Here is a 13,884-nt window from a genome sequence, read left to right on the forward strand (position 1 = left end):
GAAATGCCAACATTGAGTAAAAAAACAGAAGGGAAGAGGATAGGGATGAAGGTGTCTCTTTATTGTGTATGTGTTGGTAGGGAGTAAATTGAGCAGAAGAGAATGATGGTAGGAGAAGGAAAGGAGCTGAGTGGAGTTTGGGAGAAAAGGGGAGCGAGGTTGGGAGGATATAGGAGTATGGGGATAGAATTGAAGAGAAGGAGCGGAGAAAGCGATGGTGAAGAAAAATTCTGTCATGTCGGCATGCAAAATAAATAGATGACTCCAAAAGTGAAGGACAACTGACAACTCTTCCGCATCATTCCTTCCTTGTCATTCCTTCCCACCTGATTTAGTTATTTTTTGAAGATTCCATCCCCACATGCATTTACCTTTTTTATAAAATGTTTTTTTTCTAACTTGTGTATGTATACACAGGATATGAAGTTAGTCAATGTGATGAGAATTGAAAATTTATGTGACCTTTATCTTTCGACCTATTGACGTCAAAAATAATAGGCTTCCAGCCTGTGACTACCTTCACCAGATGGTTAAATTTTGTGAAGATCAGAGTTACAATGTGACCTGTAGGTAATCGAACTAGACAGACAGACAGACACAATAACAGACAAGACCAATCGATATGCACAACACTAGTGAATCTTCGATTTCACAAGTAACAAACTTCAGGTGCAGTTCAGCAAGAAAATAAAAACTTAATCAACCCGCTTTGTGGCTAAATGAGCATATCTTTAAATAAATGCGTATTTGGATTAAACAGTCACAAAACTAGAGGTGCATGTTTTTCAAAGCAGAGCAATTATAACTGCAAATAATATTAATAATTATAATAATAATAATAATAACAAAGAAGCTCCACTCATGCATTATTATCAAAACGGAATCAATTCAATATTTTTGTTTTGCCAATGACATAAAAGATCCTCCACTCTAAAATTATACATTTGTCATTAAACAATTACGCCACTTGGTTTACTGATCGCCCTACAGTGCTTCGTGAACCACATACTTGCATTTGTAGACATTGGTTAATATCTGATCTGATGTTACGAGTACCATACTCTGTTACAGTGTCAGTGCTGCCGAAGCAGTTTCTCAGCAAGCGTTATACTGTGTGGTGTGCTGTTGCCTTCCCAGCAGTAGTTAGGGCTAGAATTTGTAATTTGTTCATGGTGCCGGCGATAACTCGTCAATACTTCATGAAGGACATCGTGGGATCTTTCAAAGCCACCAACGAATTCCGGCAGATGGGACAACCATGTAACGTCCATCCGAGAGACTGCACACACATTGATGAATCACCCTGTCTGTGAAGCACCGGGATGACAGTTTATAGCTGTGTCGGAATTCAAACCCAGGCGAGACAGACAGCTCAGAGGCAAGTGTGTTATCTATTGGCCATCCTGCCAGTCCATTCGCATATATACAGTCCACACGCATGCCCATTCATGTGTGCACACGCGCACACACACACACACACACACACACACACACACACACACACACACACACACACACACACACACACCACACACCACCCACCTAAGTCTAAGTATGTTCGTGGATGGAACCTCCAGCGCGTTGGCATTCTGCTCACATCGTCCAAGCTTGACATGCATCTCCAAGAGGCAAGGCCTTGTGTGTCCCACCAGGATGAGCGTGCTTGCTTCCAAAACAGTTTGGAGTAATCACTGCAATACGTATTCACATGGCAGCAGTGTGCCAATCATCAACAAGCAAAGGTGAGTCGTGGAAACAATTTTTGTGTATTTTTTTTAAAATTCAATTTGATGTCTTGTCCCCCCGCAACTTTCATCAATCAGTTCGATGTCGATGCGTGTGATCATTTTAACGAGTTTTTCCTCACAAAGCTTGTAAAGCTTTTGATATAATTGAAAATACATTTAATCCAACAGGAAATGTGGCAAAACGCTTAATAATGACTTGGTGCCAAAATGTTTTGAGTGTCCACTCTCAGTCAGCGGTCTGGGAGGTCGGCAGTTCGATTCCGACCCTGGCCGAGTCGTGACAAAAACTGTAAAATGGAATGTGCTTCCTCCTCACTTGATGGTCAATACTGAGAGGGAGATGGGTGAATAACCTACGTGGGGAGGGATCCCCTGAGAGTTGGGGACAGGACAGAGGGAGGGATGACTTTAACCTCAATTTCCCCTCTGAGTGTGGAGGGGGAGTGATGTCACAAGGTGATGTTGCTCCGTCACCCCCCCCTCACCCCCCACAGTCAACGACTGGGTTTGTCTGGTCAAGTCCGATGTTTTCTCATATACATATTTGTCGGCATGGTTACCTTCGCATTCTGCGAAAGGTTATGTATTGGTCCCTGTGTATTTATTTATTTATTTATTTGTGAATATATGTGTGTGTGTGTTTGTTTGTTATTCGCAATACTCAGAAAGTATTAAACCAAATCGCTTAAAATTTGGTGGGATGATGGGTTATTATCCAAGGAACATTTGATTAGATTTTGAGAGCGATCGGGTCAAAGGTCAAGGAAAGGTCAAATTCGTATTTTTACCATAGCACGGTCAATTTTGATCTAATTGGCGTGCAACCGATGCCAAAATGTTCAGAATTCATTGCCCAATCTTGTGATGGGCGACATGACACAATTACGTCATTACCCTTGTTAGCGGTTGGGGGTCAAAGGTCAGTGGGGTCACGACCTTTCAAAATATGCGCTTTTTGTCATAACACGCTCAAAAAAATCAAAACCGATTTGCATGAAACCAACACTAAAATGTTCCGTTCTTTTCCGCACACTCTCGTGCCAGGTACAAACTAGAATGGGTACTCGGTAGAGCGCATACCTTCGCCTCGCTACTTTTTACCTTCGCATTCTGCGTAAGGTTATGTTTTGGTCGCTGTGTATTTATTTATTTGTGAATATGTGTGTTTGTTTGTTATTCGCATAACTCAGAAAGTATTAAACCGAATTGCATGAAATTTGGTGGGATGATTCGTGAGTATCCAAGGACGATTTGATTAGATTTTGGGAGCGATCGGGTCAAAGGTCAAGGTCATGAAAAGGTCAAAAACAAACTTTTGAGCATAACTTCCTTCATAATAGAGCTATTAACATGCAACCACCGCCATATTGTTGCATGACGAAATACCTTTCGGGTGCCTCGTGTCCGATTTGACGTGACGTCATCGGAAGTGCGTCAAAATGATGTCACAATATGACGTAAATTTTCAACCACATCAGTTTTGATCATACCGTTTTGTAGAACTTACCTTAAGGACGTCACACACCAAATTTGACGTCGATCGGACTGACCGTTATGACATCATTGACGTTTGAAACATGACGTTTTTCAATTGTGGCTAAAATGTCCTGATATTTTACATTCAAATATCTATGTAATTTATAAAGGAAAGTCTCCCAAATCCAGGCATTAGGATCAGTACCAAAATATCTGTTTATTGATATACAGGTTTTGCCAATTAACACTGTAGTCAAGGTCACACACAAGGTCAAAATATACTTGTAGGCATAACTTCAGATCTAATAGAGCTATTGACATGAAACCAACGTTAAAACGTTCAGTGAACTAAGAGCTTTCAGAATGGTTGCCCCCGATTGGACGTGACGTCACCGGAAGGGCGTCAAAATGACATCAAAAGATGACGTCATTTTTCAACTTTTTAATTTTTCAGTCTTTATCATTCCATTTTATTGGACTGCCCTCAAGGAGGTCACACACCAAATTTGACATCAATCGGACTGACGGTTGTGACGTCATGGACGTTTTAAAGTGACATTTTTCAAATATGCCCGGAAAAAAGTTGCGGCGGCGAAGGTATGCGCTCTACCGAGTGCCCGTGCTAGTTTTAATTACAACTCCTCCATGAGCCTTAGATGTCTGTAAAATAAAAAATATATTAAAAAAGTCACCATTAAATTTCTACATGCAAGCAACACTCCCCCACCTCATCCTCATCCAATCTCCATCTCACTCCCCTGCACCCCCCCCCCCAATAAGTAATGATCCATCTCGCTATGACTGGCTCTTAACACCAATTTTAATTGATCATTACACCACATAAATAAGGGACTGGGTGAGAGATCAACACAAACTATTCATTATGTCCACAGAGGCTAAAAGTGTAAAATGTGTGGATGTGCTTGAAAAGTGAAATATCCTCGTACCGAACGCCAAATCACAGGCAATGAAATATTCATCAAATTTAATTCGAGAAAAAAGTGCACACCTCAAAAAGAAAATACAGCGTTTCTGTGCAATGTGTACAGGACAATCCCGTGCTTTAATTACCCCAATGGACTTTTCCATCCAAACCCAAATCCAAGCACAAACCCAATTACACGCTTCGCACAGTGGATTCATTTCCAAACATTTCATAATTTCCCTGCATGTAGATTTATTAAAGAGCACGTGTGGCAGTCAACAAAAAAAAAAAAACACAAACAATTCGAACAACGGTTACGATTGTTCAGATTGCCACACACGATAACCACGTAAAATTACCGACAGCTTATTTGAGCAGATGTAGTGCCTGGAACCGCAAATCTAACAGTGGAATATTTTTTGGCATTTTGGCTTGTTTGCGAACTCAGCAATTTCATACAATGGGGAAAAAGGAAAATGAGGGAGTTTACATGTTACACATTGGGGGAGGGAGAGAATTTTTGAAAACATCATGGTGAACGACCTTCCGCTCTACCAATCTACCTTCCTGACGTTTATCTATCCAACTCTTCCCTCGGAAGCTTCAAGCAGGGGTACGCCTTCATCGAATGTCAATAACCTTTTCCACCCTCATTAACCCGACTCGACCTAATCTTCATTCTTGCAGAGTACTCCGTGTCCTCCCCTCCTGTTCCCCCCGTTCCCTTGGCTTATTGTGTCCAACAGTTGCCCACCCCTTACATGAAGCTCGATCTTGTAAGGGAAAGAAGAAAGGTGGAAAAGGGGGACTTGGGATGGGGAGCGTGTTTGGAAGAGGTTAAGAGGAAAGGTGAGGCTGACAGTCAGCTCATATAATGGAAAGCAACACAGTCCTCCAAATTTGCATTGCACCATTGCTGCCACTCCGACGGTGCATCCATTTTGGGAGCTCAACAATGAACACTTTCAGTCGCGTCACTCACTGATCAGTTCAAGTTTTGTAAAGTACCGATGAAATTTACCAACAGGAAAAATAAATCATTTAAAAATGGAACAAAAGGCAACGACCAAGCAGAGTCAATGTGCTAAAAAGAAGAAAAAGAAAAAAGAAGTGGCAACTTTAACAATTCCCACATGTAAACAATCGGAAACACTCGACGTGTGCAATTATTTTCCCGTATTGAAATGCAATCACACAAATAAAAGAAAAAAAACAGTCAAAATATTGTGGAGAGGAAAAAAGTAAAAATTCATCCCACTGGTCACAAGAGCAGCCAAGCAGAGCGGCTCAATTTGAATGAAAAATGAGAACCCGTACCTCGATGGATGTCCGAGAAACGAGATGAATTAAATTAATTAATTGAAAGTTAGTGTTTGCAATTAAAAATCAGATCACCCAAAGACAGTTGCAGATTCACTTACTCAGTGGTATAGCTAGAGCCCAAGCATGACACTTCCACAGATAAAACTGCGCGATATTCCAGAGTCGAACACTTCGATCGAATGGACTCCAGCATGGCACAAAACAAGAACACAAATGGGGTTGTGTACGTTTGTCTTTGCTTCGACCACAAGGCACGACCGTCGACGTGCCAGGGGTATACACAATCGTCCAGCGCAGAACCCACTAAGTGGCACTGCACATTTTAACCGATACACAAGGGCTGGTAGGATAGCTCAGACGTTTGCACACTCATCTTTGAGCTGTCTAACTTGGGTTCGAATCTCGATCCAGCTATAAACATTCACCCTGGTGTTGGCCTTGGCCATGCCCTTGGCCAAACATTCACTTGCCCTGCCCACCTTCAATAATCTATTACACACTAGGCATCCCTCAAAGAGTGTGCAGCCCAAGCCCATGTACGACTACGACTACTACCACAAATACGAATATTACGACGTGAATAATCCCAATTATTACCATTTTGTTGAGCATTCGACTGGGAAACGTTTAAGGCCCAAGTCTCACGAATTGGCTGGTCCGACCCATGTCGTCACAAATGCTGTCAATAACAAAGTGCAATTTTTCTTTTATAGATCCATTTTTTTCATAATCTGACCGCTCGTTACGGTTCTATAATGATGCCTCTCCTCCACAGATAGTTAGGCCTCATGCTCAATGTCATTCCAATAATTATTTAAAAGGTGCAGCACTGCAAGTAGTGCATCAGTCACACAGCCTGACATTCAATGAGAACAGTAGAATGAAACGTCACATTTCAGCAATTCAAAAAAAAAAGACAAAAATAAACAAACATTGATGAAAACTCTGACATGACAAAATGTTCATTTGCTTGCTCTACACAATCATATGATGCTCATGGAGGATCTCCATTTAAAGTATATTATGTTTAGAACATGACGAGAACGCCAAGGATCCTGGGAATTTAGTGACGGAATTAAAAGTGAGAAGGGGACGTAACAAAGTGAACATGAAAACCAAGACAGCAAGAGTTTGACCAATGAGTGATGCAAAAAGAAACCCATTTATGTGGCTTATTACAAAGAGCCATTGGAAAACGAGATGACAGAAAGGGATAAATCATCAGCACTTGTACCGTGATCGTAAAAGGAGGCAAAATTGGAAAATGATTGCATATTATATGTCTTTCTTCATTTCGTCTTTTTCAAACAGAAACTGAATGCAGACACCCTGGACAATTCACTGGAGGATACAACCTTCGTCTTTATCTTCTTGGGTTGAGCTCCTCCTGTCTGAGCCTTCATCTCCCTCAATCTTGCTCTCCTGTGGCGCATACGTGGTGCAGCACTCTTCTTGCATCACAGGCCGAACCTGTGCTCGGATTTCCTCCAAAAGCTCTCTGCTTTCTCCTGCTGGCAGGTTGCTCAAGTAGTATGGAGGTGCCAACTGCACCAAACTATAGTGCAAATTAAAAAAAAAGAAAACTCAGCAAAACCATGTAAAAGTGTTTAAACGACAAAACTCAAAAGCAGATAAACAACGACTTCCAAAGATTAAAACACTGTGCTCTGCCTGCGATATCGAATCCATTAAACTATAGTTTTTTTTTTTCACCAAATCATGAGATAACTTGAACACTTAAGACAAGTTAAAAATATAAATAATGGCTGCAGTGGCTTGAGCGATTACTTTTTGTGTTGGAAGGCCAGACAGCTCAGTAACAGCATTTTCCACAAGTACAGGATTGCATTACTTAACCAAGTGTTACATCTAATATATAAAGCTCTTTCTAACCACTGACTGATATTAAAGATCGGTACCTTAAGGGTGACGTAGAAAGCTGAAATTTTACGTGCCGATGGATATCGAAGCCAACACAAAGAAAAAAATTCACAAAATTGCCGGCCAACATCCATCAATGAAAATATAAATAAATTAAAAAATAAATGCAGGTGAGCGAACCGAGACAATGGGGGAGCACGGTAATTTTGGGTGTCCACGGACATCGAAGCTGATACACAAGGAAAAAATCAAAAAAAAAAAAAAAATCACAGAACCATCAGAAATCATCTATAAATGAAAATATAAATAAATGAAAAAAATTTTTATTTGAAAAAATGTATATATATATATATATATATATATATATATATATATATATATATATATATATATATATATATATATATATATATATATATATATATATATATATATAAACTAATGCTGGCAGACAAGTCACTGGCTTAACATGCATCTGAGGTATGATATACTTTGTAATGCAAACAGCCTGCATACAAAGCACCAATCCAACAGTTTATCATCAAGCCAAGTGAACCCAGACGAGACTGCTGCTAAAAGGAAAGTGTGCTTCATCCACAACATTCTATTCGTCCAAAAGAAGAGTATCAATAAAAACATGGGGTTGATGTCAAATATCTGCATTTATAGGTGTTGGCAGACGGCCCTCCCACAATCGGGACAAAAATGATCAACGAGAACAAACATTGAATAATGCAGTCTCGCTGGGGTAGATCTGTGTGCGGACTCACACACCGATTACAATAGCTTATCTCGTCTTTTTTGGTGTGTGTGTGTGTGTGTGTGTGTGTGTGTGTGTGTGTATGTGTGTGTGTGTGTGTGTACATGTGCGTGTTATCGATACGTCTGCTTTCATACACTTTAAAATATCAACACAGTATACAGGACTATCATATCTCACATCAAGACATCTTCCGATGTCCATGCAGTTACAAGGAACAAAAGTGAGAGAACACATCGGTCCTTCTTTTGTTATTACTCCATATGGTGTGCATGAGGATAACGCTCTCCATGTGGGTAGTACATGTGTTGTCTTCGAGTCTTACGATATGGACTGAATGCATCATATATAATTGATAGGTGTACTATCCATTCCCACCAAGGCATTAATAATTTCGCTGCAATATTAACAAATTAATCCCAGCTTGATGCTTTTAACTACCAAAGAGGATCCAAAGGCATGAGGGGGGCGGGGGGGGTCAAAATGACACAATAATAGCCGCCATAAGCAGTATTGAACAATGAGATGGGAAAAAGTCACGTTTTTCTCGAAAGAAAAACAATCGCTCAGTGAATGGTGGAGTATATAGCAAGAAAGCAGAGATTATACACTCAATATTGTTTTATATTTCTGGGAGAATTCAAAGCGGAATTCATACATGATGTTAGAGCAATAAGAGCACATGGCAAACATTGCTCATTCTTCTTTAGTGTGTCAGCCAATCAAACAATTCCTGCAGGGGTATGTGGGTGTCACTCCACACGATGCTGTTTCACTGCAAGATGCACGAATCATGGCTTCCAACTGTAAACCTCTGGAAGACGTAGTATCGGAGCTCTCAGGTATGAAAAATTAGATATATGACAAGTCCTGGGCTAAGTAAATTTTCAGGTTGGCTTTCAAAAAAAAAAAAAAATCTATAATACAGAGATTTTAAATGTAAGGGCCAATCTGTACGCTCTTCAATTTCGCAAAGTCATTCCCAGATCTCACTGTATACCCCACAAAGCAAAACCCTTCCTTTACATCTTTCTCTCTCTCTGTTCTGCAGCTTTTGGAAATTTGTATGCAGTACAATGGAGTACTGCTTACAATTGTGGGCAAGGGATCCTGCATTCTCTATTGCACTTTCTACACGCTGTCTCTTTCACCTGTTGGTTTGTTTTAGTCATTCCTATTGTATCACTATTCCGTGTCTCCAAACCTCCTCCATCCTTGTCTTTCAAAGTAAAAGCTCCATACCATCTCGAGTTATCTCCCGTAAAAACATTAAAAAAAAAACTACTCCCATCTTCTGTAACACCCTACCATTCCTCTTATCAGCACCCAATAACCTTGTTCATCCGTTTGACTCATCCACTTGTTCTTTCAAAACTGAACGGTCACCGCAATAACCGATCATCTTCTGTTGCTTCAAATAACTAGTCTCTTAACAATGCCGAACCCACCTCGATATTCCCTGCCTTAAGGCCCGGTCGCACCTTGACGTTTTAGCCAACGTATGCCGATTTTTGATTTTTTTTTCTAAAACGCTGGCACACGTTGAATACGTTATGGGTAAGTTTTGATAACATTGAGAGCATGCTGAAAAACACTGCCATACGTCGTTGTATGTTGGCTTTAAACGTTGTACTTTTTGGTTGTCCTCAAATTTTTTCATGCTTGAAATTTCACGACGTATGCCGGCGTATGACTCACACATTCCGCTACGCTGGCCACAAGTTGTATGCACGGTCTGCGATCGTTGACAGACGTCAACACATGCTACTTGTAAGTTAATCATAAGTTGAGACACGCCGAGGTAATGTTTAGCGTACCCGAAACTTATTTCTAACCTATGATTAACGTGTTGTTGGCACGTTACGCGATCGTTGCCACACATCAACAGACGTTACTTTTAAGTTACTCATAGGCTGAAAGACGTCGGTATAATGGATCGTCCTTGCGTTAGCGTCCACGGCCACGGCCAGGACACTTATTTGCAGCATTCTTCAAACTTTTCTTCGGCATGACGAGGATGTTCACACTTCGATGTCTAGCTTGGCTATGATTCCAATTGTCCATCGGCAGCGTCTATTTAAAATAGTCGAGTTTGAGCGTTTTAACACGTTCAGAAGAAACGCTTCAAATTTCCAAACCCCAGCATCAAAAAACAAAGGCGAGTGACAGTAATTTAAATCGTTCATTGTAAACAATGAAAATAGCTGAGTGGTACCGTTTAAAAGTCGTTGAGTGTAAAAAAAATCCAATTGTTGAGCACAAGCGTCTACTTTCAATAGTGGAGTTTGAGCGATTTAGCACGTTCAATAGAAACGATTAAAATTTCCGAGCGCCAGCGTCAAAAAACAAAGGCGAGTGACAGCAATTTAAATCGTTCATTGTAAACAATGAAAATAGCTGAGTGGTACCGTTTAAAAGTCGTTGAGTGTAAAAAAAATCCAATTGTTGAGCGCAAGCGTCTACTTTCAATAGTGGAGATGCAGCCATTTAAATCATTGAGTGGCAGCCTATGAATAGCAAACCCTATGTCACCGGCAAAGATAAACTGCCGCACAATATGGATAAGTTAGGCTATCATTGGGCATAGTTTGTGAACGCCGGCTTCACGATAATTATTCGTTGGTATACCGTATCTATAAGTAATCAAAGCGCTCTATGCACATTATTAGTTCATTGTGCATTTGTCCAACCCGTTATGAATAGACCTAAATCGTAAAAACAAGCTATAGCTCATTGTTGAAAAAGCCCCATAAAAAATTAGCCGCAAAGAACTTCGAACAATGGTGAAAAGATATCTCCTATCCGTGGACACGCGGACGCAAGGAGGATCCATCATAACCCACACCCTCCCCCTCACACTCACCTACTACTGCCAACATGAACAAACTACTACTAATACTAATACTGATACTGATACTGATACTGTTACTGCTGACATGGACATCGACTCAAAAGGACTCAAAAACACTGTTGGGTTCCCCTTTTATGAGCAGCATTTTTATATACCAATTCCCAAAACCGCTGGGAACACGTCTTTATATGGCAGTTGTAAGCTAGAAACACGTTCATTTTTTTTTTTGTCGACCGGAAGACGTCATTGGAATACGTCTACATACGTCGATGTGTGTTGGGACTACGTAAAGAATTGGTTCAAAGCACGTCAAACATAAGTTAGAAATAAGTTTCGTGTAAAAAAGACATTACCGCGACGTGTTTCGACTTATGAGTAGCTTATAAGTAGCCTTTGTGGACGTGTGTAAGCGTCCGCATATCGTGTGTACAACTTATCCCCATCGCATGCGGAACGTGTGTCATACGCCGAGTACGTCGTAAAATTTTGAACATGTTTAAAATTTCTTGACGTACTCTACTTACTACGACGTATGATAGCGTACTTTAGCGTTCTACTCACGTATACCAAACTTACTCATACCGTATTTGACGTGCCCCAACGTTTTAGACACATTTTTCTTGGGTCGGCATACGTTGGCAAGATCGCCAAGGTGTGACCGCGATGTTGACACTTCCATTTCTACAGCAGTTATGATTCGAATCGTTGTGCGTCAGCCTTTTAATAGGCTACGTCACGACATCGTCGGCGATGCGTGCAACGTGCTATGCCTAAGTTAGACTATCGTTAGGCATCGGTTGTGTAGGCCGACAACAGGTTCAGCATTCGTTGGTATAAGTTATATATATAACACAACGAAACGTTCTGTGTCCGTTACCAATGCGTTATACATAAGACCAAGTCGCTATGAATACGTCCGAATCTTTTAAAAAAAACATCAAAAGTTCAACGTAAGCCAGCGTTTTACATACATTTTAATACGTTACCATCGCTGGCTAAAACATCAAGGTGTGACCGGGCCTTTACCTCTACTTTTACTTTTGGCCTTCAAAAACATCATTATCCCCGTTACAACTTTGAAGGTTTAATATTTTTTGGAACTTCAAAACTATTTTTCATATGAAAGTGCAGGAAACAAGGAAGACAAAAAAAAAAAAAAAACTTTTCAGTGACCCAAGAAATTCACAATTATTGATCTAACATCAGCACGGCAAGATGATCTTTGAGAAGCGGTGGAACATTCTCAAAGTTGAATTAAGTTTTTCAACGTGTAAGCTGAGCAAGTACGTATAACTTACAAGACTTGAGTAATACATCAGCATCATGACCATCACTATACACCAAAGAGAGTATACCAAAACCCCACATTACATCTCTGGTTTGATCTCTGAGACCACGTGGAGCCAGTTTCCTTCTGCTGGGCTAAACTTGTGGTACACAACCCAAGAAGGGAAGGATGAGGGTGCAGCAGGTACATTGTGGCCAACAGGCATGTTGCGGCCTCCATGATAACAGCTCAGGGGATGCAACTGAGCAACGTGCTTGTAAGGAACCAAAAGGTAGTTTCCTGAGCCATCAACATCCCGTGCGACCTGCAGAAAGGGGAGGAGGGGTCGTGGGGAGGGGAGGATGTAGGTAAAAGGATGCTGCTGTTATACAAGGGCCGATGATGTTATCACACCATGCCAATTAGGGAAGGGTTGGTAAGGTAATTCTCCTGCATGAACCTGACATGAACTCTGAGGTTCTTTTGCTACAGGTTCTCTGAAGAACAGTTCAGTAATGCATGGAGTACAAAAAAAAAAAAAACTAAATTAAACGGTGTTAGACACAGCCAACTGGAAGGGATCACCGTCTTAATGTAACGATTTTAATGGCCCACTCAGCAGCTATTGTTAACAAGTGATTCCAGGATTTTGCATCATCTGCGATGAGAAACCAAATAACCGCTCAGTTGATAGTCCACTTACTTCTGTGTTGTATGATCTTGGATTTGTGGAATTGAAAATATGGAATTACTCTGTGGAGTTGACTTTGACTTTTAAAAAAAAAAACACAATAAAGAAACTATTGGTCAAACGAGGTGCCAAACGACAATGCAATTTGGCGGTCTGTCCTTCAGAGTGAGGAGTGAAGTTGTGGGGGGACGCAAAGTCGGCTGTCCAACTGTATTTAGCTTATAGAGATTACGGATACAACCATATCTTTCAAAAAATACTTTCACAGTGCGTTCTCACCATGTGCTGGTACCCAGCACCTAGCAATGTCCTCCTTCCATGTATAAGTTTCCTTGTATACCATAGTAATATTGGCCAGCACTCTTATGTGTTGACTTTAAGGCCTACGCGATCATAGTGTTACATCTGTATTCAAGTCTGCTTGAGATTGGACATCTGTATCGTCCAAAATTTGGTAGCAGCAGTTTAAATCGGTTACAAAAACATGCTCTTCATTTATGCTTCACTCGTAAAGGATGTGGTCATGATGAACACAGCTTAGGAGAAGGACTGATCCTCCCATCTGCCGCCCATCTTTTCCCCAAAACACGTGATCTTCTCAACGACAAATGTGGAAAGGTTTGAGAAACCTCAAAACCTCTTCAGCAACTTGTGTCTATGTCCTGCATACTCCTTGATTTTCCTTAAACAGTATTTTCTCTCTGTCGTGGAAAGTTGAAAACAATTTTCAGACCACGTGACTGATGACATCATAAATTTAATCCTTCGATCACATTGGGTCGTAGATCAGACATATATGCATGGAGGAGGTACGCGCTCTACCGAGTGCCGTTCGAGTTCCTCCTGTTCTCCACTTAGTGTTTTCCAAGGCATGCCCTGGGACCTATCCAGTGGGTTTTTTTCTTCTTCTTTTTGCGAAATGTAAAGTATGTTTCCCTAGAAAATAGTCTGTACTCCTTTAT

General features: G+C 40.7%; 2 protein-coding genes across 3 annotated transcripts in view; both read right to left on the minus strand.

Annotated features, from left to right (window-relative positions):
- LOC147033947 (uncharacterized) overlaps window positions 1-2,615 on the minus strand; it is a 106,968-nt gene extending 104,353 nt beyond the window's left edge. Inside the window, exon 1 of one of the 2 annotated variants that reach the window (XR_015056186.1) lies at window positions 1,543-2,615. The gene's annotated coding sequence lies outside the window, so the exon portion shown is untranslated. The remainder of the gene's footprint in view (window positions 1-1,542) is intronic. The other variant, XM_085873721.1, reaches the window with a different exon arrangement.
- A 1,579-nt stretch (window positions 2,616-4,194) lies between these two features.
- The window catches only part of DQX1 (DEAQ-box RNA dependent ATPase 1), a 97,742-nt gene continuing 88,052 nt past the window's right edge, over window positions 4,195-13,884 (minus strand). The window contains exons 13-14 of the mRNA XM_085873746.1: window positions 12,336-12,556; window positions 4,195-7,027 (exon numbers count right to left, since the gene is read on the minus strand). Coding sequence (XP_085729872.1) covers window positions 6,811-7,027; window positions 12,336-12,556 — 438 coding nt within the window. The 3' untranslated portion in view covers window positions 4,195-6,810. The remainder of the gene's footprint in view (window positions 7,028-12,335; window positions 12,557-13,884) is intronic.

Source organism: Eptatretus burgeri, chromosome 1, assembly GCF_056783735.1.
Source record: "Eptatretus burgeri isolate ZD-2024b chromosome 1, Ebu_testis_v1, whole genome shotgun sequence".
Lineage (NCBI taxonomy): Eukaryota > Metazoa > Chordata > Myxini > Myxiniformes > Myxinidae > Eptatretus > Eptatretus burgeri.